At 40.4% G+C, this 25,336-nt stretch overlaps 1 protein-coding gene across 7 annotated transcripts in view; it reads left to right on the top strand.

The window, feature by feature from the left end:
• Nucleotides 1-25,336, top strand: part of THADA (THADA armadillo repeat containing) — a 288,553-nt gene that overhangs the window by 86,723 nt on the left and 176,494 nt on the right. For all 7 annotated transcript variants that reach the window (XM_073339065.1, XM_073339064.1, XM_073339066.1 and 4 more), the window contains one exon: nt 20,442-20,531. In XM_073339065.1, coding sequence (XP_073195166.1) covers nt 20,442-20,531 — 90 coding nt within the window. The remainder of the gene's footprint in view (nt 1-20,441; nt 20,532-25,336) is intronic.

The raw sequence follows: 25,336 nt of genomic DNA, 5'->3' as shown, positions 1-25,336 counted from the left end.
TGCCACGCAGTGCTAGGTTTTGGGTAGCAAGCAGTCTCACAATGGCAATGAGCATTTTCAGAACCTTTTGCCAGTAAAGAGAGACTGATGCAGTCTTCTCTTGATGCTGATCATCTATCGTGGCTTTTAACCTTAGTCTCATCTCAAGCTCTTTCCACCTATGGAATGCTCTCTGGTGATTTTCTGCCTCCTCATGGCAGATTTCTAGCCAGATTTTTCCAGTCCTTTGTTCCTCTAGAACCCAATGTGGCTGGAACACTAGACTGGAAGAGTTTGCAACAAAAACAGTATGCAGCATTGTGGGTTTTTGAGTACATAAGCCATGGCCTCTCCACTTTGTCACCATTAGGGATTTCATGCCAGTGATGTGTTGGATGGAAACTTCTATTTCATTGTCTTTGGGGAACATGAAGTTTTTCACTTGCTGTGGCCCATGCAGTACTAGGAAGTCCCTCAGGCTACTGCTCAAGTGGGTCCACAGTCCTGGATCATCTAGATTTAAGGAACTAAACTCAGCAGCAGCTGTTTCTTGCACCTCCACCACACTCTTCTCTGATCTGCACTTTTCTTCAGGAATATTCATGGTTACATCCATTTGAGATGGAGATATGGATGCTGCAGTAGCTGCCAGGTCACCTGCACTCTAACTGGAAGATCAGGCATCTCCTCACCACTCATATCCTCACTGGGGCCGGAAGGCTCACCGTGAACATTTGTATCTATGTATCTCAGGAGAGCTCCTTCCTGCTTAGGTAGAAAAGCTTCCTTTGCTTGCTTTCTTTTTCTGAATGCTGCCCCAGAGGGGCGTTTTCTTCTTTCACTCATGACTGCTGTTCTGTGCCAGCTATAGTAGCTCTCAACACTCAGTTGAGGGGGACAAATAAGCAGACTGGTAGCAGGGCCTTACTGAGGGAAGATATCAGCATGTTAAGGGCCTAACTGGCTCGTACTACTTCAGTGGACTGCCTGTTCTCCTCAAGTGAGTTCAGGGAAGCAGCAGGAAACAGGAAGCTCCCTGAGAAGCTGATGTTAATCAGTCCGGGCTCCTGGAGTTGCTAGAGAGGTACATAACAGGCTCCTCCTCCTCTCTCTCTCTGCAGCTCCTGCTGCTTTCTGTTATTCCCTCTCACCTTTTTTCCTGCCTGCCTGTTATGTCTCTTGTGCCCTCCTTCCTCCAGCACAGCACTCCACCCTCTCTGTGCATCTCAAGCAGAGAGAATACATATGCACCAGCAGCAGACACAATTTTCTACACTCTGGGTCCTAGTGACGCCCCTCCACAATCTGGCACCTGAGGCAGCTGCCTCAGTTCGCCTCGTGGTAAGGCCAGCCCTGAAGAAAAGTCTTGTTTTCTGAGTAAAAGGGTAAACAAGTTCTAAGTGATACTGTGCAACTCGTAACTTTTTATGCTAGAACATCTAGTATATTATTTCACAAAACAGAAGGAAAAGTACTTTTGGAAGGAAAAGTAATTCCTGTGCACTTAGAGCCCACTTAAGGAAAGCATCTGTATTCAAGAAAGCACTTAAGCATGTGTTTAAAATTTAAGTATGTGCTTAATTTTCCTGAATTGGGGTCTTGACCATAACATTACCATGTGAAATGGCTTTTAATTTCACACAAATACATGTTATATCGAACAAATATTTAGATAATTAGAACTGTTAGGAGAACATGACTATAAACACTGCTATGTACCCAAGAACTGTGTAGGTATCCTATATTTTGATCAACAAGGAAGGCAAGAAGTATGCCTTATGTCACTATTTAGAACACACACAAATCAGGGCTAATTTGCTGATTTAAATGTTTTTTCCTTTTAAACTGTATTTTAACTAGGACCTTTAGGTTGATGCTGACTCTTGTCAAGATAATTTTAAGTAGGCACTCAGAAAAGAAACAATTCAGGACATTCAAAATCCCATGAAGTTAGACCAATACCACTTAAACATAAGGTGAGATTTTTCAAAGGCACAAATAGCATTAGTTGCCTAATACCCATTAATTTTTGATAGTCATTAGGTAAGTAACTGCCTTTGAAAATTTTCCATGTAAACTTTAGAGTTGTTCTCTTTAAATGTAGGCACATCAAGGAGGAGCATAATTTTATGCTGCCCCTCAACAATTTAGGTTATGTTCTTTACATTATTTACTCCTCACCCTTCACCTTTACATTCAAAGAATAGCCACACTTGATCATTACATGCTAACAGGCAAATATTACAAAGTATGGAAGACCCTCAATCTACTTTGGTTCTGTTGTGATTATCAGTTTTCAGGAAATGCCCTCTCCCCTTCATCCCACTCTGCCACCACAAATGAGCCAATAAGGAAAATCAAATTCACTTTTTAAAATACGGACATTTCAAAATAAGTGTTTTATAAGCCTTGGGATTTTGCACAAGTGCATAGGTTTTAAAAAGATTTTAAGTGGTCATGTAAGATACTCAGTGGGGCTCAGAGAAAAATATCACAAATCAAATACAGGATTTTTATTGTGTTAACCGACATGGCCATCTTTGAACACATTTATCTTAATGAGAGTATTATAAATACATTTCTTCATGAAAACGCTGTCGGTGAGAAAAAACGTGTATCAGATGTTGAAAGAAAGCAAGATTTTTTTTTAAATTTTTTTTTTGACCAAATACGTTATAGACAACATTCAAGAATATTTCATTCGCGTAAATAGTCCCGCTGCAGTGATGTCAAAATCGGTGTTGTCATGTGCCATCTGCTGCTTATTGTAAATTTCAGTCACATTAGTTATAGTTGTTTGGACATACTTTAATCCAACCCCTTGGCTATTTCATAACATTTTTCCTCAAATTAAACTAATATCCTTTTGAAACTACAATAAGTAAAATATCTTTCATAAATACAGAGAGTACATGATAGCTGCCAGGTTTATACTTTTAGCACACTATTTTAAACAGTGGTTAAGATATGTAGTTTTATCCCCTGCAAAAGCCCACATTTTATCAGGGATGTTTGATCAGACTTGACATTCATCTTTCTTAGACATTTGCATCAAGTCAAAAGCAGTGATGGTAGGAAGAGGGACCTGCCATCAGAGATTCTTCTATAACATCCCCTGGTATCGGGACATCTGTCCTCAGATTAAGTTGGTCCAGAGCTCTGGTACACTTCATTGCTATTAAATGCCCAAATAGCAGTGGAGGCAAACACCTATTTCCAATTTTCATCTGTGACTGGCGAGAATATAGTGCTCCACCCTGTCATATTCAGGGCTGTTAGGCTTTTTTGTAGCCACATGAGCTAAAAAAACTCCAACTTCTGTGAAATCTAGCAGCACATCTACTTAGTAAAATGAGGTGTTTTGAACACACCACCTCATCCTCAACTCTCTAAACTGTCTCTCGATTAATACAAGAATCCAATTTATAATCTCTGTCCAGATATTCAAAGTCCTCCATGGGATTGGCCCTAACTGCTAGAGAAGTTACCCATTCCTCTGTGATCGTGACCACCTAGAACGTCTATTTTCTGTTGGGAAAATGTCAGCCAGTAGGGGGGGAAATTGTGAGGGCAAAGACGGAACTTTCACAGGTCTTGGGCATAAACTGTGGAATTCTCTGCTGCAAAAGCTAAGAATGAACCCTAACATTCTGCATTCAAAACTTAAGTGTAAAATGTATTTCTGTGACATAGCATTTCCTCCTGCATATGTCAAACCAGAGGATCATAATGGTCCCTTCTGCGCGTAAAATCTATGCTCGCTCACACTCTCACATAAACCAGGCAAATTAAAAACAACAAAAACCTTATGAACTGCTCAAGCTCTTTCTCCTGAAGCAAAAGAAAGGTATAGGAGAGATTTGTTGTTTCTATTTTTAAACACTGGAGGTGTCCAGATACTATGGTGATGGAGGCCAAATATGTAACTAGATAGGTAGATACTACCAATGGCCCCTGTACATATCCATGTCAGTTCTAGCACCATAATATTTTTTTTTTGTCTGTCAAGTAACTAACATAGAGAAACATGCATGAGAAGCAAGGAAAATAACCCAGTTTCTGTGGCTATTAGTAACTGGTTGGAGTGGATTGACAGTTCTCTCGTCACTGTGTCAGTTCATGTAAATGTTCATTTTTAGTATTCATGCTGAGTGAAAGATGTAATGACTTCAGCACAGATGCACTATGTTATAAACAATTTTAAAAATATTACAAATCAAAACCCAAAATATTTTATAGAGTTTTCTCCCAAACTCTATTAAAACTGCCTTTGCTTAAACTCCCCTCCCCTCTCCCTAAGCCCATTAGATATCTTTCAGTGTGAAATCTGTACAACGATCCAGCTCGGGTTGGCATCTTCATACAGGTATGCTTCATTAGCCTTCTGAAGTGCTCAAGTGGCTGTGCCATGGAAACTTGTGACCGTTTTGAAACGCTGGGCAAATCTCCCTTTCCGTCATCTGGAAGGGAAACTTAAAGATCAAAAGTGCTGTGGACTTCAGGTTACAGCAAATGTCATGAAGAGTCAGATCATGAGTACTTAGCCTATAACAAAGGGGCTCCCTTGCTCCATTGGAGAGGGGGCAGTTTTTCTGGAAACCAGCTGTTCATTGCAAGGCTTTTCTCTAGTAGCTTTTTATAACTCAGTTTTCCCCTTACTGCTAGGAGTTCAGTTGCCACCAATATAATTCTTTCCCCATTGTTACTTTCTGGCAGTGCTGTTACTATCCTTGCTGTGTATCCTTCTCAATGAGAGAAACCCTTTTTTTCTGTATTCTTTGTTCCTCTTTCCAGTTCTGTCTCCCCCAGCTATATAGACAGGGTGAGGATGGTTCAGTGGTTAATGAACTAGCCTGGAATTCAGGTGATGTGGGTTCAGTTCCCTGCCACAGTTCAGTTCAGTGCCACAGACTTCCTGTGTGACCTTGGGCAAGTCACTTTGTGTTTGCACAGCAGCTGGCAGGTATGATTCCCAGCATGGAGCTAGTGTGCTAAAAATAGCAGTTTGGCTGAGGTGGTACAGGCAGCAGCTCTGGCTGGCTGCCTGAGTACAATCTTACCCAGGCAGTTGGGCTTACCCAAGCCACTATGGTGGCACTGCTATTCTAGGCAGGAGAACTAGTGCATGTATGTCTGCCCAGGCTGGGAATCACACCTGTCAGCTGCTTTGTAGACATACCCTTAGACTCCCTATGTGAGACTTCCTATAATAGTTCCTTCTTCATAGGACCATTGTGAGCGTAAGCTCATTAAGAGAGTGAGATGCTCAGATGCTGTGGTAATGAGGGTCAGATAAATACCTAAGATAGATAGCTATTGAAGCCAAAAGGTCTTGTTGCTCACTGAATAACGTGTACTGTTACACAGTGACATCATATATTGTATATTACATAGAAAAAGTTTAGAGGCTTTTTTTGGTAAAGACTTTAAATGGGTTGATAGAAACTGATAGTAAAATAGGTGGATGAACTTTTTAAAATCATGTGGGAAAATGGAGTCTTTTAGAGATATGTTAAGTATGCATTTTAAATAGACTAATTGAGCATGTTTAAAACATTCTTCTCATGAATGGTACCTTAGAACATATACAACATGAATTAGAAAAATGAACATGGGATGTAGATCTAGCCTTGCTGGTTAAAAATTAATTACATCTCTGTTAGGTTTCAAAGATCATTTGTAAATTTTTCATCCATTAACAATTATTTAAACCCATAGATTTCTAAAAACCACAGGAATGGTAGTAAGAATATCTAAGAGTGGAGTGTGTGGTCAGAGGTATCTTGCCAAGTAATCTTTCTAAGATTTGATGAAGTAAACACTGTCAAGCTGTGTTTTATTTTGTTTTCTTTTAAAATAAAGTAGCCCATATTAATTTTGATTAACTATTAGTCCATGCTCTGTCTTTTAGTATATTGACTGCTTTAACAGACTTGCGGGTCTTCGTGAGACAATTCTGAGCTTAAGTGTTCAAAGCAAAGTTTGCAGCAGACACACTGTTGTTACGGTTTATATTGATTATCAGTCCAAAAATACTTGTTTAACAATATAAGAAAATACAGGCTACACAGCAATGAAACAGCCCCTCAGCCCGAGCCCCACGAGCCTGAGTTAGCTGGCATGGGCCATCTGCAGGTGCCCAGTTGCTATGTGAACATATCCTTAGTTTTTGTTCTTATTTCTAGTTATGGAACATTTTAATTTCTCCCAATTCTGACATAATTGTTTGATTTTGTATTATATATGAATATTGATATCAGGTCTGTCTGTTAACTCAGATTTAAGTGACCCTCCTCTCCTTTATTCTGGCACATCATATTTTAAGATCTCTTGCCATCATACCAACAAAGTTGCCTTGAGAAAGGTTCTTTAACAAGTTATTTTTGGTAAGCTGCTTGTTACATAATACTTTATTCCTCTCAGTTGCCGTTTTCCTGAAGTGTTTGTTGTGCACAGCTACTCTTCCCATACCTAATTACACAAAGGTATCATAAATAGCAAACCAACAGGTATAAAGAGACTTGTACATAAAACAGATCAAAGCAAACAGACCATGTAGTCCTTTGGAAATCTTGGCTACCCACTTTTGTAAATAAAAGTGCTTCTAAAGCAGAAAGTATTCAACTACTGTATTTATATAGCCCTTGATTGACAGTTCAGTTATTAACCTCATAAAACACAGGCAATGTAAACTGGTAAGAATGTTTATTCTAGCACTTCTATCTGAAGGAAAATGAAAACTAAGATATAATGGCTTGGTCTCTATTTCTTTTAAGTATTTATTTTAGAACTATGCAGTATAAAAGAATGTTTTCTCAAGTCAGTGAACTTAAGCTATTTTGCTTACTGTTCTGGAATTTAAGTATGTTGTTATAATTCCTTAGAAAACAAACCTAACATTTACTAAAGCTATAAATTCCACTGATGCATAGTGATTCTTCCATCCCTCTTCAAAAATTCCCCCTTCTGCCAATGTAGTAAATAAATCTAAGTTGTTCTTGCTAACTACATGATGATGTAATACAAAGGCTGGCACCCATTGCTCTAACTGAAGAGGTGTCCTAGAATTAAATTACTTACTGTAATAAATCTGTGAATGACAAAGATGAGATAATCCTTTTACATCCTTGTATAGTTACACAGGGCTTTTTATTAGCTAGTACATTATAACATTTATTTTAATTAATGACAAGGATATGCACAACATTGTTGATTACTTTTTCCTTTTTTCCCCCCTAAAAAGGTCAGTTATGTGGTCAGGATGTCTTCTTGTGAGTACTAACATTCTCTTTAGGCAGGTAGCAGTTTTCAACCTTGAAAGCGAATACAGTGAGCTCTCTAGAGACAGTGTTAAAGTAACTGAAATGGCATTCTCTGGCTGGGTCTAACAGACGAGTGTACTGATTGTCGTAGAGCAAGATTATCTAGAGAAGAACTCATAAAAATATTACTTCCTATCCATTGCTAACTGGATCTTTCCGGCAGGACTGTCCAATGTCCATTGCTATCTACTTAAATTTCTCACCCTTAGAATGCTACCTGGTCTGGTCAGTCTTTCTCTCTCACAAGTGCATCCTCTTGCCTGCATTAGCTGTAATACTTTCAAATGGTAAATTTTGTTTGACATCTGATGGACATTTTAAAGAGGAACATAAATTCATGCCAAGAAGATTGCTTCATACTGAAATAAAGACTACATTGCTTGTTTTTAGGAAAAGTTAGTAAATTCCAACTCGATCATCTTTCTTAGCTGGAGCCTATTGATTACTGAAGCTCTAATATATGATAGAGGCCTACAGATACAGTAGGAAATAACAAGAGTTCTTTTTGAAAATGGATGTTTTCAGTACTGTCATTTTAAGCTGTAGCATTTATTTTGACTGAACTCCGCTTTTTTTTAGCTTCCTGGGACCAGATTTTTCTTGAATCCTTAGCAGCTCCCAGCCTGAGGTGATTAAAGAAATAGCAACATTTATTGTGTTGGTGTGGAATACAGCTAAGAAAACCCTACACAAACCATCCGTCTTCTAACCTACCCTTAAAAGAAACATTTTAATGTATTAATAAACAATGTATTTAATTGTTTGATAACTAACTACCTTACAAAAAGTAATGTACTGATTCAGCGAGTAATTTCTAAAGGAAGAGAACTGTAAAAGTGGTTTAGCCATTATATTCAATGTAAATCTCATAAGCAATATAAGCAGTGATTTTATTTTTTTTTAAACTGTAGTGGAACCATTTGCAGAGTCAACTTGAGAAATGGGTGGCAGAATCTGTCACACAAATATGTCTGATTCAGATGCCTCTGAGAGTCATAGAACTTCCCATGATTAATTTTATGACATATCCTTAACTCTACCCTGTAGTCCGAAGAAAAATATAAAAAAAAGTGTATATGAAATAGTTCCTTCTAATCAGGGACCACAAACACTGTCATGCCTTAATCAAAATCATGTGGTTTTTGCAGTATGTCACTTTGGGGCAGAGTTCAGGTTGTAAGGTTGCCCTAACTGCATTTCCATACTTCTTCATGTCTTTGAATTTCTTTTAAGGTTAATCTTAACTCTGAATTTCATGGGTTTATGCTATTTGGTTTTGTAGGGCTGTCAATTTATCGCCGTTAACTCAAGTGGTTAACTCAAAACAAATTCACTCGATTAAAAAATTGATCATGATTAATTGCAGTTTTAATCACACTGTAAAACAATAATAGAATACCAACTGAAATGTCTTATAAATATTTTGGTGTTTTTCTACATTTTCAAGTATATTGATTTCAATTACAACACAGCATACAAACTGAACAGTGCCCATTTTATATTATTTTTGATTACAAATATTTGCATTATAAAAAAGATAAACAAAAGAAATAGTGTTTTTCAATTCACCTTTCATACAAGTACTGTAGCACAATCTCTTTATCGTGAAAGTACAATTTACAAATGTATATTTTTTTGTACGTAACTGCACTCAAAAACGAAACAATGTAAAACTTTGGAGCCTACAAGTTCACTCAGTCCTACTTCTTGTTCAGCCAATTGCTAAGACAAACAAGTTTGTTTACATTTATGGGCCATAATGTTGCCTGCTTCTTGTTCACAATGTCACCTGAAAGTGAGAACAGGCACTCGCATGGCACTGTTGTAGCTGACGGCGCAAGGTATTTACATGCCAGATATGCTAAACATTTGTATGCCCCTTTATGCTTTGGCCACCATTCCAGAGAACATGCTTCCATGCTGATGATGCTCGTTAAAAAATAATGTATTAATTAAATTTGTGACTAAATTCCTTGGAGGAGAATTGTATGTCTTCTGCTCTGTGGTTTTACCTGCATTCTGTCATCTATTTCATGTTATGGCAGTCTCAGATGATAACCCAGCACATGTTGTTCGATTTAACAACACTTCCACTGCAGATTTGACAAAACGCAAAGAAGGTACCAATGTGAGATTTCTAAAGATAGCTATAGCACTTGACCTAATGTTTAAGAATCTGAAGTGCCTTCCAAAATCTGAGAGGGGCAAGGCGTGGAACATGCTGTCAGAAGTCTTAAAAGAGCAACACTCCCATGCAGAAACTGCAGAACCCAAACCACTAAAAAAGAAAATCAACTTAGACGATGAAAATGAATGTGCGTCAGTGTGCACTGCTTTGGATTGTTATCGAGCAGAACTCGTCAGCAGCATGGACGCATGTCGCCTGGAATGGTGGGACACTAAGGAGAGAGAACTGTTAAGAAAACCTAATGAGTAGGTAGGTCATGTGATTGCAGCACTCTACAGCATTTGAACACTAAGGAGGTCCTTATCTGGGAAACTATACAAAAAAGAAACATTAGACTAAGCTAATCTGTAGAGGCAGAAGCATGAGTTGTTATTTCAGATCATTTTGGTATCGATAATAGCTGTGGTCTGGAAATGTTTTGTAAGCCAGAGAATGATGGCCTTATCGCAGATGGTGATGCGGTGGAGAAAAAAATGAAAGCTGAGTCAGAACGCACACTCATATCCTTGACCATATCTGCTATATTATTGAGGTTTGGCTTGGTCAGTCACTTTGCTCTATTGTGATTCTTGCTGACATGTCACAAGCATTATTAACTGAGTTTCAACAGGTATTTATGCCTTTGAGCATCATGTACCTGATAAACTGATCCATTGTTTACAGTAGGGTTAGCATTGGGTTTTGCACTAGATCACTCAGCTGCGCACATTTTAACTGCAAATGTAGACCAGGACAAACTATGCTCTGTATTAGTTCAGAAAGCTGTGGTTAATACTTGCTCCAGGCATGAATTAACAGTGGTTTCTGAAATGTTGCTGAACACAGTTTGTCCTAATGCACTCTTGCAGTTAAACCATGTGTGCTTGAACTGGTGCTGAACTCATTGCTAACCCTTGTTATCACAGATCCATCAGCCCTCTGATCTCTGATGTGCTGTGGGTCACAAAGAGCTTATCAGAGCTGGGCTTTGCAGACATAGGGGTGCACATGCCCTCCATGAGGATCACTGAAACCTACCCAGCCCCCTGCACAGTGGAACATTATTGGTACTGCTGCAAGAGGGGTCTTAATTACCTAGAGCAAGAGATTGGATTTGTTCCAAATAGAAGTGTGAACTAATTTCAGTGGCTGTTAATTCTTTGAAGCCCCTTTGTTGTTCTGTGTCTTAATTTTATCTTGCAAAACTATAGTGGCTGCCCTTAAAACCTTTCCAATTTTACCTTTGCAATTCGGTAACATTATGGTGACAGTACTTAAGCTTCCCATTAATTAGTTTAGGAAACACTGCACAGACTGATGGCTCATGTTATTTAGTTGTCTCAGGCAACAGAAAAGTTTTTAAGGGTGACTACTATGTCTGGAACTTCTGGGAGGTTTCATCCACTCCAAACCTTGTGTGCATTCCAGACTGGTTACAAGTAGGATACTTTTGGCTAGTGACCTAGTGGATGATATGAATATTGAGGTTTGCACTTGATCTGTGGCCTGGTATGTAGTATAGAAATTATATGTTGCTGACAAGCGTGTCAACAACAGGTTCAGCCCCAGTAGAGGAGCACAAGATTTAAATGCAAATACAGATCAGGACATACCATGTTCAGCATCATTTCACAAATACATGGTTAAGGCTTGTTTCTGTGTTGGGATGGAGATGGATGATCTACTCCGTCTGTTTTAGTGATGTCTGTGATTCTGTATAGCGTAGAAAAAGTCGTGTATTTGGGGGTTGGGAGGACCTATCTGGTGAGAGATTTGGGAGAGAACGAAGAACAAAAAGTAAACAAGTCAACAAAAAAAATATTCTGAATAGTGGAATATTCTGTCCACTAAGCATGTGTGTGTTTTGTATGCTTGCTTTCATAATTTGCTAAAAGCAAAAGAGGCAAGTATATCAAGCTAGATTTGAAAACTTGTGTCCCTTCCATATGGCTATTTATATTTTCAGGTCCAAATTCAGCCTTGGCTTAAAATGCTTTCTGCAATAATTGTGTCTGCTGAGGCGAGGGCTGAATTTGGTTTCCAGTCTGTCTGTTTTATCTTTCCTCTGTGATATGCTAGATAGTTCTTCAGGGTCCATTAATTTCAGTACAGTCATTGCCACAATAAGAGTAGATATTATTCTTGGCAGGAAAATATTAAAAAGAGGCCTCCACGAACTCATGAAAACTATGCCCTTTAATAAAAGCCTCTGTAAATGTCTCTTGGTTTTTGCTTTTTCCCTGTATATATTCTTTTATTCTCGTCTCTTCTTTTTTTCCTACTTTTGTTATATCCTTTATCTCCATCCCAATTTTGGTATTTGTGAGTGCCTATCAGCTGTCCAGGATTTTTCTTGTTGATATTTATGATTTAGAATGAGTATTAGAGCAGCCTTAAACCTCTTTTGCTGTGTTTTTTTTTACTTTAGACTCACAATATGAGCAGATGATTCACAAATGTACTTTATAGTGTCAGTTATTAAAGCAGGATAGAAGGCTATGGAGCCTTTAATTTTTCTGAAAAATATGAAATCAGAGATATTATAGAAGGAGATAATCTGTGACACATGTCACGGTAAAATGCGGTATACACACAATGTATACACACATTGCTGTACTTACGAATTAAACTGATCCTCCACAGTATGTTCCAAGAATATACTGCAGCAGCATTTAGCAAAGAGTACCACAGCATCCAAGCTCTTTAGTTTATTTTTTATAAACAAATCTGTTAAACAATTTTAAATCCACAGATAGCATACAAACACAGTAATACAACAAAGACAACTACATGTACAAATACAGGTCTTGACCTACACATGAGATCACAGCACTTAATCAGAATTGATAAATACATGAAAGGAATAACTCTTGAGATATCATGTTGGCCTAGGAGGCACTCATGAGAGAAGTAGAATGAAAAAGATGGTGGAGGGGAACCAGCTGACCTGTGGTCATGCTATTGTCTAGTAGAAAACTGGAATCTATCTATAGATAGAATTTTAAGTCTGTTACATTATAAAATATTTTATCTATTTTGATTGAGAAAGTACAGTAATATTGAACAATCTTATCAGAGGAGTGGAAAGGAGATTAATAAGAATGAGGCCATTCCCTTGCTGTGAAGATTCTATTAGCAAACAAATAAAGCCATACAATCAAGTACAAATACATAGAGAAGTTACTGACCATCAAAAGTACAATAAAAGCTCCTTATGTTAGCTTTGTGTGGGAGAGGCAAACTACTTTTCCCATTCCTCCTTTTTTAAAAGAAACTTTAGTCATCCACATAGCAAATTGCTCTTTAGCTGCAGCTAAAATAGACTTTTCTAGAAGTTTATGTTGCTGGGTTTTATAGATCTACATCTGCCTTCAATTATGAATTTTAGCTGTAATAGTACAATGAAGGAAGGAAGTTATAACACTACATGTACATCTCCACTCTTTGCCTTCAAAGTAACTTCCGTTTCATAAGAACTCACTACATTTTACTAGAACAATTTTCTAGCTAGCATCATAAACCTTGTCCTTCAGTTTAATGAACTGTAGCGCAGATTCACACAGACAGAAAAGATTGGAAAGAGTAAATTTAGATGAACGGGACAGATGAAATGATTATGAGTGGCAGGTGCAATATGACCTAAAGTTAGAATGAAGGGCAGAATACTTCAGTTAAGAGTTGTAGTGGTGGTGTGTTTTGTTAGTACTTTTCTTTAGGGGGAAACATAAGTAGAAGGGTTCAGAGTGACAGCCGTGTTAGTCTGTATTCGCAAAAAGAAAAGGAGGACTTGTGGCACCTTAGAGACTAACCAATTTATTAGAGCATAAGCTTTCGTGAGCTACAGCTCACTTCCTCAGATGCATATCATATGCATCTGAGGAAGTGAGCTGTAGCTCACGAAAGCTTATGCTCTAATAAATTGGTTAGTCTCTAAGGTGCCACAAGTCCTCCTTTTCTTTTTATAAGTAGAAGGGGAAACTGTCCCTGATTTACTTCCACAACTCAAAAAAATTAGTACTCTTTTTCCTCCCATAACATCTCTGGATCCTGGTAAATCTTTCTTCTGAGGAGTGCTGAAATGAATTGTTCCCAGACTCTATTAACACTTCAGTGTAAATTAGCCTGAATGAGGTGCCTCCATTCACTGCAAGAATTCTAGAGAAAAAGGATTGTGCTCTAGACCACCAACTGTCAGATATAGAGAATTGGTGAACTGTGTTTAGTTTTTGTCACTGTTAAACTGTAAGATCTGTAGGGCAGAGACCCGCTCTTCTGTTTTATTTATTTACTTATACATCCTGAACATTTAATGGTATTATATAAATGAAGCAATTACAGGGGAAGAAATTTTTCAGAGTAGCAGCCGTGTTAGTCTGTATCTGCAAAAAGAAAAGGAGGACTTGTGGCACCTTAGAGACTAACAAATTTATTAGAGCATAAGCTTTTGTGAGCTACAGCTCACTTCATCGGAGGCATGCAGTGGAAAATACAGTAGGACAATTTTATATACAGAGAGAACATGAAACAATGGGTGTTATCATACACACTATAAGGAGAGTGATCAGTTAAGGTGAGCTATTACCAGCGGGGGGGGGGGGGTTTCCTCGATGCAGAAGCTTATCCCCTGCAGGGACCTCAACCTTGTCATCTACTTCCTCACTAGGGCGTCCTTTGAACCCCTGGAAACCTGCTCTCTTGCTCACTTCTCTGTGAAGGTGATTTTCTTTATCAGAGAACTGGTGGAAATGATGGTGGAACTGCCCTTTACGATCTTCCACCACGACCAGGTCTCCCTACGCCTTCACCCCAAATTTCTTCCCAAAGTGGTCTCCCTGTTCCACCTCAACCAGTGCATACACTTACCCACCTTCTAACCTAACGGTTCTCAAACTTTGGGTCGGGACCCCAAAGTGGGTCACGACCCCTTTTGAATGAGGTTGCCAGGGCTAGCTTAGACTTGCTGGGGCCTGGGGCTGAAGCCTGAGCCCCAAAGCCCAAGGGCTTCAGCCCTGGGTGGCCAGGCTCAGGTTGCAGGCCCCCTGCCTGGGGATGAAGCCCTGGAGCTTCAGCTTTGCCCCCCTGCTTAGAGCGGTGGGGCTCAGGCTTTGGTCCCCCCACCCAGGGCAATGAGGTATAGGTGGGTTCAGGCTTTGATCCCCCTCCTGGGGTTGTGAAGTAATTTTTGTTGTCAGAAGGAGGTCACGGTACAATGAAGTTAGAGAACCCCTGCCCTAAACTGCACGCCTTCTCCAGGGAGCGCATGCTACACTCCCTCAATGTCTGCCAAGTGCTAGCCTTTTACCTCCAGCGCACACGTGACTTTCACATCTCCCCACATCTCTTCCTCGCCATCACTGACTGCTTTGAGGATGTGCTTTCACCTCGCAATGTCTCTTCCACTGGATTTCCCACTGGATTGAGGACTGTTACCCTCTCTCTGGTGTTCCCCTCCCCCCCCACGGGCTCATGCCACCAGATCAGCTTTCCTTGCAGACATTCCATGGCAAGATATTTTCCGGGCAGCCACTTGGTCCTTCATCCATACCTTTCCTACTCACTATGCCCCTGCTGCGGCGGTGGATGCAGCTCTCGGCCACACCATCCTTTAGACTGTGACTCCTGGAGAGCCCTTGCACCTGCCACCACACTTGAGTTCTGCTTGCTACTCTCCCTCATTTGGAATCCACATAGGGACCATCGCTCAAAGAAGAAGAGAAGGTTACTTACTGTAACTGGATGTTCTTCAAGATGTGTGGTCCCTATCTGGATTCCAATCTTACCCTGCATCACCACCTCTGCTCGGGGCTCTGCAACTGCCTGATAAGAGGGAACTAGAGTGGCATCAACCCACATGGTGTCTTAAAGCCTCGGATGCACCAAACAGTCAATGCACAGCGCATGTGTGGGTCAGCGGACACTACTATGATCAGTTCTGGCTCCAGTGCATGGCGTGCATGTGCACCCACATTTGGAATCCAGATAGGAACCACACATCTTGAAGAACCTCCAGTTACGGTAAAAAGAAAAGGAGTACTTGTGGCACCTTAGAAACTAACCAGTTTATTTGAGCATCAAGTGAGCTGTAGCTCACGAAAGCTCATGCTCAAATAAATTGGTTAGTCTCTAAGGTGCCACAAGTCCTCCTTTTCTTTTTGCGAATACAGACTAACACGGCTGTTACTCTGAAACCTGCAGTTATGGTAAGTAACTCTCTCTTCTACTTGCACAGCCTCATCTTTGTACAATTCCCTTTTGTTCACAACATCTCCACTAGTGTGGTGTACTATGTTGTTTCCTCTATGCACTGGAACGGGAGGCAGCCAAAGTTGTTGCTTAGCAACTAGTCCTCTTAGGGTGTGTCTACATTGGAGCTGGAGGTGTAATTTCCACTTAGAGCAGATATGGCTACCTATCTCTCAAGCTACTTTGCTAAAAAGAGAAGTGTTGCCTTGACATGAGCAGCAGGAGGATTTAGTCACCAGAGTTCAATGCTGTCTGAAACGCTAGGCACATGCTCAGGCAGCTAGCTCCTCCTGCTGCTGCAGCTACGTTTCTAAGTCCAAATTAGCTCGGGTATATCTACCAGAGGTAGAAATTACAACTCCAGCTGTAGTGAAAATATACTTCCTCTCACTGTTTTTAGACATGTTTTCTGCAAATACCTGACAAGTAGGAAGTAGGTTTTGAGTAGATTCCTTTCCTCCCCTCATACAAGATCCGGGCAGCAAACTGAGAGACAGGTTATGTGACTTGCCCAATTCAGTGGCAATTATCTTTTGATTTTTTTTTTATCCTCTGAATATCAAGAAACTGCATAAAATTTACATACACTGTATACTGAGCACTTTAAGTTTAATGTTCTAGGAACTTTCACTCTTAGTGCTTAATTTTGAGTTCATATTTGGTCAATGAATTATTTTGTATGTTAAAATGGGCCTATAGTGACATGAACAAACTCTTGACTTAACTAGCTGCTTGTAAATTTTTTCTTTTGAAGGTGCTCAGCACCCAAAATGCCCCTTGAGGTCAATGAGAGCTGCAGGTAAAATCAAGACACTTCTTGCGGGTACCTAAAACAGATGCAGTTACCGTGATAATGCCAGTCACTATTGGGTGATGCTACATGTTTAGAGCCCCAGGGCTCCTACTTTTTTTTTTTAAAAAAAAGAATTACAAGTGTTCTTAAAAACAAGAACAAACAAAAAAACCCAGCAAAACTTTGAATATTTATGCCCCTTATTCATAAAAAATTATCTGTTTCACTTAAGTATTTTCAAGACTTCTGTCCTCTGCAGACACATTTGCAAACTATATTTTTATAGGGTTATAAATCCTTCTGGATATGAAGAAGGCACAGAGTTAAGAACTCTTATAAATTGCTGTCAGTTTAGTATTTCATCCTAGTTCAAGAACATTTACATCATTCTTTTTATGCAGTCGTCAGAAATCTAGAGAAGACATTTAATAGTTTTAATAGAATGTAGATACTGCATTTGAAGGTGTTTCCCATTAGATGTTTCAGGGGTTAACCCTTGATAACAGTAACCATACTACCCTCTCTTAGTAAAAAATTCCACTTTTTCTCAGAGAAAAATTATTTTTTATTTTTGAGAATAAATAGAATTTTTCACACACTAGAAGCATGGCCGTCCTGGTAACATCTGCTTGGGAATTCTGTCTATTATTCCTTGGTGCCTGAATTTTGGTATATTATAATGAAAATGCAACACGTTGTAAAAACTCTTACAGTACCACTATAATGTAAACAAGCCTCCAGGAACTGGTTACAGTGGTTTCAGTTTGTATTTGCTTGGTTTTCTAGCCATACCTCCAGTTTCTGATCATTCCAGATAATGTAATGCATGGCTGAAATAATACTTCAGAATCATCTTCTGTTTCCAAGAAGTCAGTTTTCAGAGAGAGATTTTTATTTGAGGGGGCAAAGGGAGGAAAATAAGAGTAGATTTGATGTTAAGACCTCTCTTGTTGACATTTTTGTTTCAAAATGTCAAACTTGCTATAAATATTCTCAAATGGATTCTATAATATGTTTATCTTCTCTGCAAGGAATTCAAAGTCCCTGAATTTGTACTGATGTACATCTACAGTGTGATAGGTTAGATCAGGGGTTCCTAAACTGGGTGTCATGACACCTCACGGGGTCGCATGGTTATTACATGGGGGGTCGCGAGCTGTCAGCCTCCACACCCAACCCCGCTTCGCTTCCAGCATTTATAATAGTGCTAAATATATTTTAAAAGTATTTTTAATTTATAAGGGGGGTCTCACTCAGAGGCTCACCAATATAAAAGTTTGAGAACCTCTGGTTTAAATGCTATTAAAATGGGGCGGCGGGGGGGTTTCTCTATAGATTTTAATTTATGTGGGCTGACTGGAGTTTAATCCAATTTATCTATTCTTTAATCCCAGACTGTTTTTTCCTACTGTTCCTTTTTTTTTTTAGTTTGTGTTTATAGGTATTAACATTTCTTTGGTTTTAGGGATTGCGTGCTTGTTATGAATCCATAAGAAGAGGGTATTAGTTCATTAGTTACTCCAAATCACCTTTTAAACCTATGCCCAAGGACTATATATGCCACAGCAAATTTGACCCAAATACTGCAGTTAGAGCAGCTAGATTCTGGGCATATCACTGTAGTAGTTTGGTATCGGGGGTAACCGTGTTAATCTGTATCCACAAAAAGAACAGGGAGTCCGGTGGCACCTTAAAGACTAACAGATTTATTTGGGCATAAACTTTCGTGGGTAAAAATCCCACTTCTTCAGATGCAAACTTTCACTCCATGCATCAAAAGAAGTGGGTTTTTTACCCACTCCATGCATCTGAAGAAGTGGGTTTTTTACCCATGAAAGCTTATGCCCAAATAAACCTGTTAGTGTTTAAGGTGCCATCGGACTCCTTGTTGTTTTTGTAGTAGTTTGGAGATTCTACATGGTATCTTCATAGTGGATTAAATTTTATTGATTTAAGAAAGGAAAAAGAATGATGTAATATGTCCCTTGCGTGTTTAATTTTATGTTAAATATTATGTGTTTTGCACGGCCCCTGTGTTTTAAAATGCCACTGTCTTGCACAGTTTGTCTAGAAAATATGTAACCGTGCTATTGAAATTGGAAGTTTTGGCAGCTTGGTAACGGGACGTTTGGCGCTTTTGGCAACTGGGAAGCAGTTTGGGATTGTAGGATAAGCAATTAGTTGTATGTTTCTGCTAAAATAATTAGCAAAATAGTTAATGTTGACATTTGAATTATCATTCTTTCAGTTTACACTTGGTTCACATGTAGAAGATTTTCTTCACAACCATAAAGGCTAGAAGCTCAATTTTTAAAAAATGAAATCTTTGGAGCAAAATTCTGTGGCAAATCCCCTGCATATGCCTATAGTTATAAATAGTTCAGGATTTTGGTATAGTTTTTATGTGCCTACTGAAATTTTCCTGAACCTTTGCGTTTGAAAGTTTGTTTCCATCATTTTTACTGTGTTTACTCTGTGGCCTGTGACTAAGGCATGTTTTGTTAGCTGGGCACTGGATGAAGCTTTGCTGATGTTTGCCATGTGGTGATTTTACTCTTGTATGGTGTTTTTTTGCTTATTTTCACTAACATTCGTTTTTGCAATTCCTCCCTGTGATTTTGTAGATGCTAGCATGAATCTTTACAGTGAAGCTTTGCTAATGTGTGTTGACTTTTTTTTTCAGTAGATCATGTGGTAAACATGCTTTACAATTCTGCTGGTTAATTGTTTAAAAGAATTCAGAACTCCTTTTACCTGTCTAATGTATATTCTAATTAGGCTCTTTCCTACTATGAGATTTGAAATACAGTTTTTGCTACAGAGGTGCTAACACAGTTTCCTGGCCAGGGTAGACAGTGTCTGTGTTTATAACATGGTTTAAAAAGCTGTGTCAAAGCTTATGTTTAGTTTGATTTTATTTACTGCCATAACTTGAACTTTGCTGCTTTATTAAATCTGGTCAGTGGGTGAGCTTTGCTGATCATTGGTATAAACTGTATTTTATTTAATTTGTTGTGTGCTGGAAATCTGTTTTGAATCCCGTTGTTATGCAGGCTTATAAGGGTGCATCTACACTGGCAAAAATGGGACCTGGAATTTACCACCAGTGTCCAATGGTGCAGCTTTCAGTTTTATTGGTAATAGCTAAGGCTGCGATTTAGTCACTAAGGTCACGGAAGTCACGGATTCAGTGACTTCCAAAGATCTCTATGACTTGAGTCAGCTCCCTCAGGGAGCAGCTGGGTCCCCCTCTGCCTGTGGAGGCAGGGAGCTGTGGGGTACCCCCACAACCCCAGGTGAAGGGAGCCAGCAGTGGCAGGTTGACCCCCTGCAGCTCCCGGCCACCGCGGATGGCAGCAGAGACCCCTGCCACTCCCAGCTGCCCTGCGTGGCAGGGGGGACCCCCACTGCTCATGTCCACCGCAAGCTGCAGGGGTAACCCTGTCTCTGCGGGCGGCAGGGGGGACTCCTGGAGCTCCTGGCCACCGTGGACAGCGGGGGGGACCCCTGCAGCTCGGAACTGCCAGCAGAGGGGGACCCTGGAGGTTTGAGCCCCCACAGGTGGTGGGTGCTCCTGAAGCTCCCAGCTTCCCTGCAGCTGCCCAGTTTCCTCATTTTGTCAAGGATATTTTTAGTAAAAGTCAGGGACAGGTCATGGACTTCCGTGAATTTTTCATTGTTGCCCGTGACCTATCTAAAATATCTGTGACAAAATCTTAGCCTTAGTAATAGCATATGGTAGAAACTGTATTTTAGACAGGGTTGAAGTGGGCTTGGGCATTTTACGACCATGTCTTATAACCATGTTGTGAGCTACTACTTTGGGTTACACTCAGGTATTAATAAAAAAATGAACGCTTGTTGGCTAATTAAACATTTTGAGAAGAACAGGTTGTTATAGAACACTAACTATCATTCTTTTTTGCCCCTTTTGCAGAATGACAGGGAGGGAGTTTTTCTCTCGGTTTCCAGCCCTTTATCCTTTCCTTCTCCAACAACTGGAAGTTGCAGCCAGGACTATGGACAGGTAAGAAGATAAGCATGTGGAATTCTACTGAATATAGTGCAGTTTAAGGGTGATCACTTTAGATAAGCTATTACCAGTAGGAGAATGGGGTGGGGGGAGAGAAAACCTTTTGTAGTTTTAAACACCCATTTTTTCATGCTTTGTGTGTATAAAAAGATCTTCTATACTTTCCACAGTGTGCATCCGATGAAGTGAGCTGTAGCTCACGAAAGCTTATGCTCAAATAAATTGGTTAGTCTCTAAGGTGCCACAAGTACTCCTTTTCTTTTTGAAATAAAAACGTTTACCAACCTGAAGATTCTGCATGTTCAGATGTGTTCCTTTTATCATCTTCAAGCAGCTTCTTCCTGAGAAGGAACACTTCTCATGATGTTTCATTCGGGCAACCAGGCCTTGCATTTCTTTGTTGCACTGTTTGCATTTTGCGCTCATGCCTGTCTTAACCACAGGTAGAGGAACTTCATTAAAATATTCACGAACTAGGTCTCTTTTACAGCCTGCTGCCATTATAGGTTTTCAGTTCTAGTGAGAGAATGGTATGGTAGATCTCAGATCAATGAAGGCTACACTCAGAAAGACCTCAAGACTTCTGGAATGTGCTGCTCAAACAGTTTCACTTTTGTTTCTACTGCCTGTCCCTCCCTTCTCACATTTATCTTCAGACTTCTTCTCCTTTTCCAGATCTATTTTGCCCCCAACAATCTTCTATTAATCGAACGTTTTGAAACTTTGCACTTTTAGAGAGAGGTAAGGGATTGACTCTGTGTACACAAATTTGCAGAGGGACAATAGGGTTGAGGTCTGTTATTTCTCACCTCTGTATACTATTTATTTATTTTAAAACATTTTTGTTGTTAACAAGCATGTTATCTCTTGAGACACAAAAATCCCCAGTTTGAGAACTGCAAAACTAAGCATCTCTGATGGTATCTTCTGGACTGAGCACTGCGTCCCATTGGATAGATAGAAAGATTAACCTAAATAATCTATACAGAAGCCTGTGGAACCCCATAAGATTGGGTCCCTAATCCATGAACTATTGGAACTCATTTACAAAACTTTTCTTAAACATTACATGAATATATTGTCTCATACTATAGAATTAGAATTTATAATCCCTATTTCATGATGAGATATCTTTGAGCTATAATGTATCTTAATTAAAACTATCTTTAGATCAGATTTTTTTTTTTATGAAAATGCTTTTTGAGGAAACAATTTATCTAAAAAAAATCCAATTTTTTTTTTTTAAATCATTGATTTTTATCCACCCTGGATGAGGGGAATTGAGTTAGAGGTACTGTTCTTTAGATGTATTGTTAGTAAGACTTGGTCCCTTTCTCTCCCTCAGTGGCTGTTCAAGGGGCACTGTTGTAAAAGAATCGTGTGTTAGAAGGGGAAAAGTTTAGAGGGATAATCAGGCAGGGCTAGAAGCAGATGGGGCCAGTTCAGGAGAAGGTCATTGCGTTATTCCTGACTGCAAGAATGAGGGATGGTATTTATATCCCATGCATGCCTGTAGATGCCCTCTTTACTAGGATTGGCTGGCTGCACTTACACGTCCACTTATGAACCTGGCAAAAGGACTGAGGGAACGAAGCTGTTTTCCAAAACGACAGATGGGTCTCACCACATGTTAAAGGATTCTTGGGCAACCCTTCATTCCCTAGGGATATACAGCCTACAAGAGAAATTACAGCCCTCAGCCGCTGTTTAATTCCCTGTCATCGCAGTACATGCTTCAGTACTTGTCACAGAGATCTTAAGGGCCACAGAGAAAGAAATCAAGGTTCCCCAAGCAAAAGCAATTGGAACCACAACCGACTTTGTCTCAGCCTTCAACCTTGAAGTGGTAGTTTTGATTGGTTGGTTGAGGCGCCTGTAGAACACTCTCTTTGCCACCTTGTGCTGGGAAACCCCATTCCTCCTTTCGGAGACGGTCTTACCCCATTATGCAGCACCTGGGAACCTATAACCTCTGACAAGTGGGTGTTGGAAATCATCCAGAACGGATATGCCATCCATTTCTCCTCTCTTCCCCCTCCCAAACACCCATCCCCATCCCTCTTCAGGGACCCTTCTCACAAGAGTCTGCTATGTCAAGAGGCAAACCATCTCCTCAGTGTAGGAGCTATAGAAAATGTGCTCGTACATCTCAGAGGCAAAGGATTCTACTCTCATTACTTCCAGATATAAAAGAAAAAGGAAGGTTGTAGACCCATACTGGATCTCAGAGCACTCAACAGATATGTCAAAGCGTAGAAATTCAAGATGGTCACCCTATCAGTTATCATCCCAGCATTGGAAGAAGGAGATTGGTTCTCGGCCCTCAACCTTCAAGACTCATACTTCCACATTTCTATCATAGTCAGTCACAGGTGTGCACTCAAAGTTATGCTGGGCCAAGACCAGTACAGATTACTCCCTTTGGGCCTCTCATCGGCCCTGGGGGTGTTTGGCCAAGGTTCTCTCAGTAGTAGCTGCCCACTTACGTTCTCAGAGCATAATGTTTTATCCCTACCTGGATGATTGCCTTCTCAGTGCATGGTCCTGCACAGAGGCCCAATGAGTCACTCAGACCACGTGGGACCTGTTTCTGAATATGGGCCTACAGATCAAAGAACAAAAATTGACCTTAACACCGGTTCAAAGGCTAGAATTCATAGGAGTCTACCTCAACTCCATTCAGGCAAGGGCACTCCTTCCACATCATAGATTTCCCAGTCTCTCCTTGTTGATAGAGACAGTACAATCCAGCCCCCAAATCTTGGCCAGATATTGCCTTCAGCTTCTGGGGCACATGGCCGCGGGCACATCAGTAATTGCTCAGGCTACTACACATGAGATGCCTCCAAGCATGATTTGGTTCAGTTTACAGGATGAACAGAGACAACACAGGCAAGCTTCTATCGACGCCCACCAGGGTCAAGCAATCCTTAGACTGGTGGAAGGACGCAGTAAACGTCTGTACAGGAATCCCGTTTGCTTAGTCTTCCTCATCCCATCTCCTGACCACCAATGCATCACTCATAGGCTGGGGAGTGCATCTCAATGGTGGCACAATACAGGACAAATGATCTCTAGCAGCGCTGTGCCTTCACATCAACCTGTTTGAGCGCAGAGTGGTCAGAAATGCATGAGCTCACTTCCTCCCGCTGATCAAGGACACGCAAAGAAAGGTCATGACTAAGGCTGCGATTTGGACCTCTGTTACTTCAGCCAGCGCCTGCTGGGAGCTACAGGGTCCCCTGCTGCCTGTGGAGGCCGGGAGCTGTGGGGTACCCCTGTGGCCCCAGGAGGCAGGAACAGCAGGCGGACTCCCCGCAGCTTCCAGCCACCGCGGGCTGCATGGGGGACCGCCACCGCTGTGAGTGGCACGTGGACCCCCACAGTTCTCATCCACTGTGGGCGGCGGGGGGACCCCCAGAGCTCCCGGCCGGTGCAGCTTGGAGCTGCCAATGGAAGGGGACCCTGGAACTTTGAGCCCCCATGGGTGGTGGGAGCCCCCAGCTGCAGCTGCCCAGGCTCCTTATTTGGTCATGAATATTTTTGGTAAAAGTCAGGGACAGGTCACAGGCTTCTGTGAATTTTTCATTATTGCCTGTGACCTGTCCATGATTTTTATTTAAAAATATCCCTGACAAAATCTTAGCCTTAGTCATGATGTACAGGCTAGCTAACCAACAGGGAGGTGCCAGAGAAGGAGCTGAGGAAGAAATGCCACGCACGCTGGCTAGCCTGATAGCAGGTGGGGAGCTGCGTGTCCATGGGTGGAACGAACTGCTATTGAAATTCTCTGATCAGCAGCACAGGGGAGCACGCACACTTACAATGAAGCACCAATAGGGTGCATCTAAAAGAACCATCATTACTGCACCCGGTGAGTAAGTCTTCCTATCAAAGCACAGCTCCAGTGAACTTCAGTTGCAGCCATGAGTTCAGCAATTCTGCAGATGTGGCTACGGGTGTCTCATGTTGGGCACCCAAAAATGAGGAAAACACAGTTTGTGTCCAACTGTGAATATTTTGGTTTAGGTGGTTTGCCCAACATCACTTGGGAACTCTGGCACACATAGGGATAGAATCCAGTTATCCAGGGCAGCATTTAGCTGTCTTGATTATGAGAACATACCTTGTCTTGTTCACTACACACCTTCCAGCCTCTTCAACAGATGGGGCAGGGTTCTGACAGACAACAGTGCTCTTCATTACATGACCCTCATTCATCCCCTAGAGCAGGTTCCAGCCTGTGCAGAGAGAGGCATTGGTCCTCAGGAAAAAATAGAATGTGATCATGTAATTAAAGACTGTAATATTAGGCTTAGAAGGATTATTTTTACTGGTAAATGTCGGTAAACGTCAGTTTCACCGTAAACACACAAAGTGATGAAAAAAATTTCCATTGATAGTGATCAAAATGTACAGTCAGAACAGTTCTGCTTGAGAACTTACTAGATTTTGATTTGAGGATATTTAGTTTGTATATTTTGACAAACGATGTTGATGATATGTGTTTTAGTGAGGAGAAAGGTTTAACTTTTTGAATCTCAATGTCTATTGTCATGACACACAACTGAAAATTTAAATAGATAAAAAGAGGAACAAAATGCTTTAAAAAAAACAAAACAAAACACTTGAATTCTTCCAAGCCTAATCCTAGTGCATATGCAGACAAATTAAGTTTGCATGTACAACTTTAGTTCTGGCATTTCCTAACTTTTAATTATTTGAATTTGGAACATTTAATAATGCTTTTTAATGTGTTTTTGCATATAATTTTCTAATTAAAAAAACCTGAAGAAACA

This window comes from Lepidochelys kempii, chromosome 3 (genome assembly GCF_965140265.1).
Source record: "Lepidochelys kempii isolate rLepKem1 chromosome 3, rLepKem1.hap2, whole genome shotgun sequence".
Taxonomy (NCBI): domain Eukaryota; kingdom Metazoa; phylum Chordata; order Testudines; family Cheloniidae; genus Lepidochelys; species Lepidochelys kempii.
The sequence above is the reverse complement of the archived record's forward strand: the minus strand, read 5'-3'. Positions and strand labels throughout refer to the sequence as shown.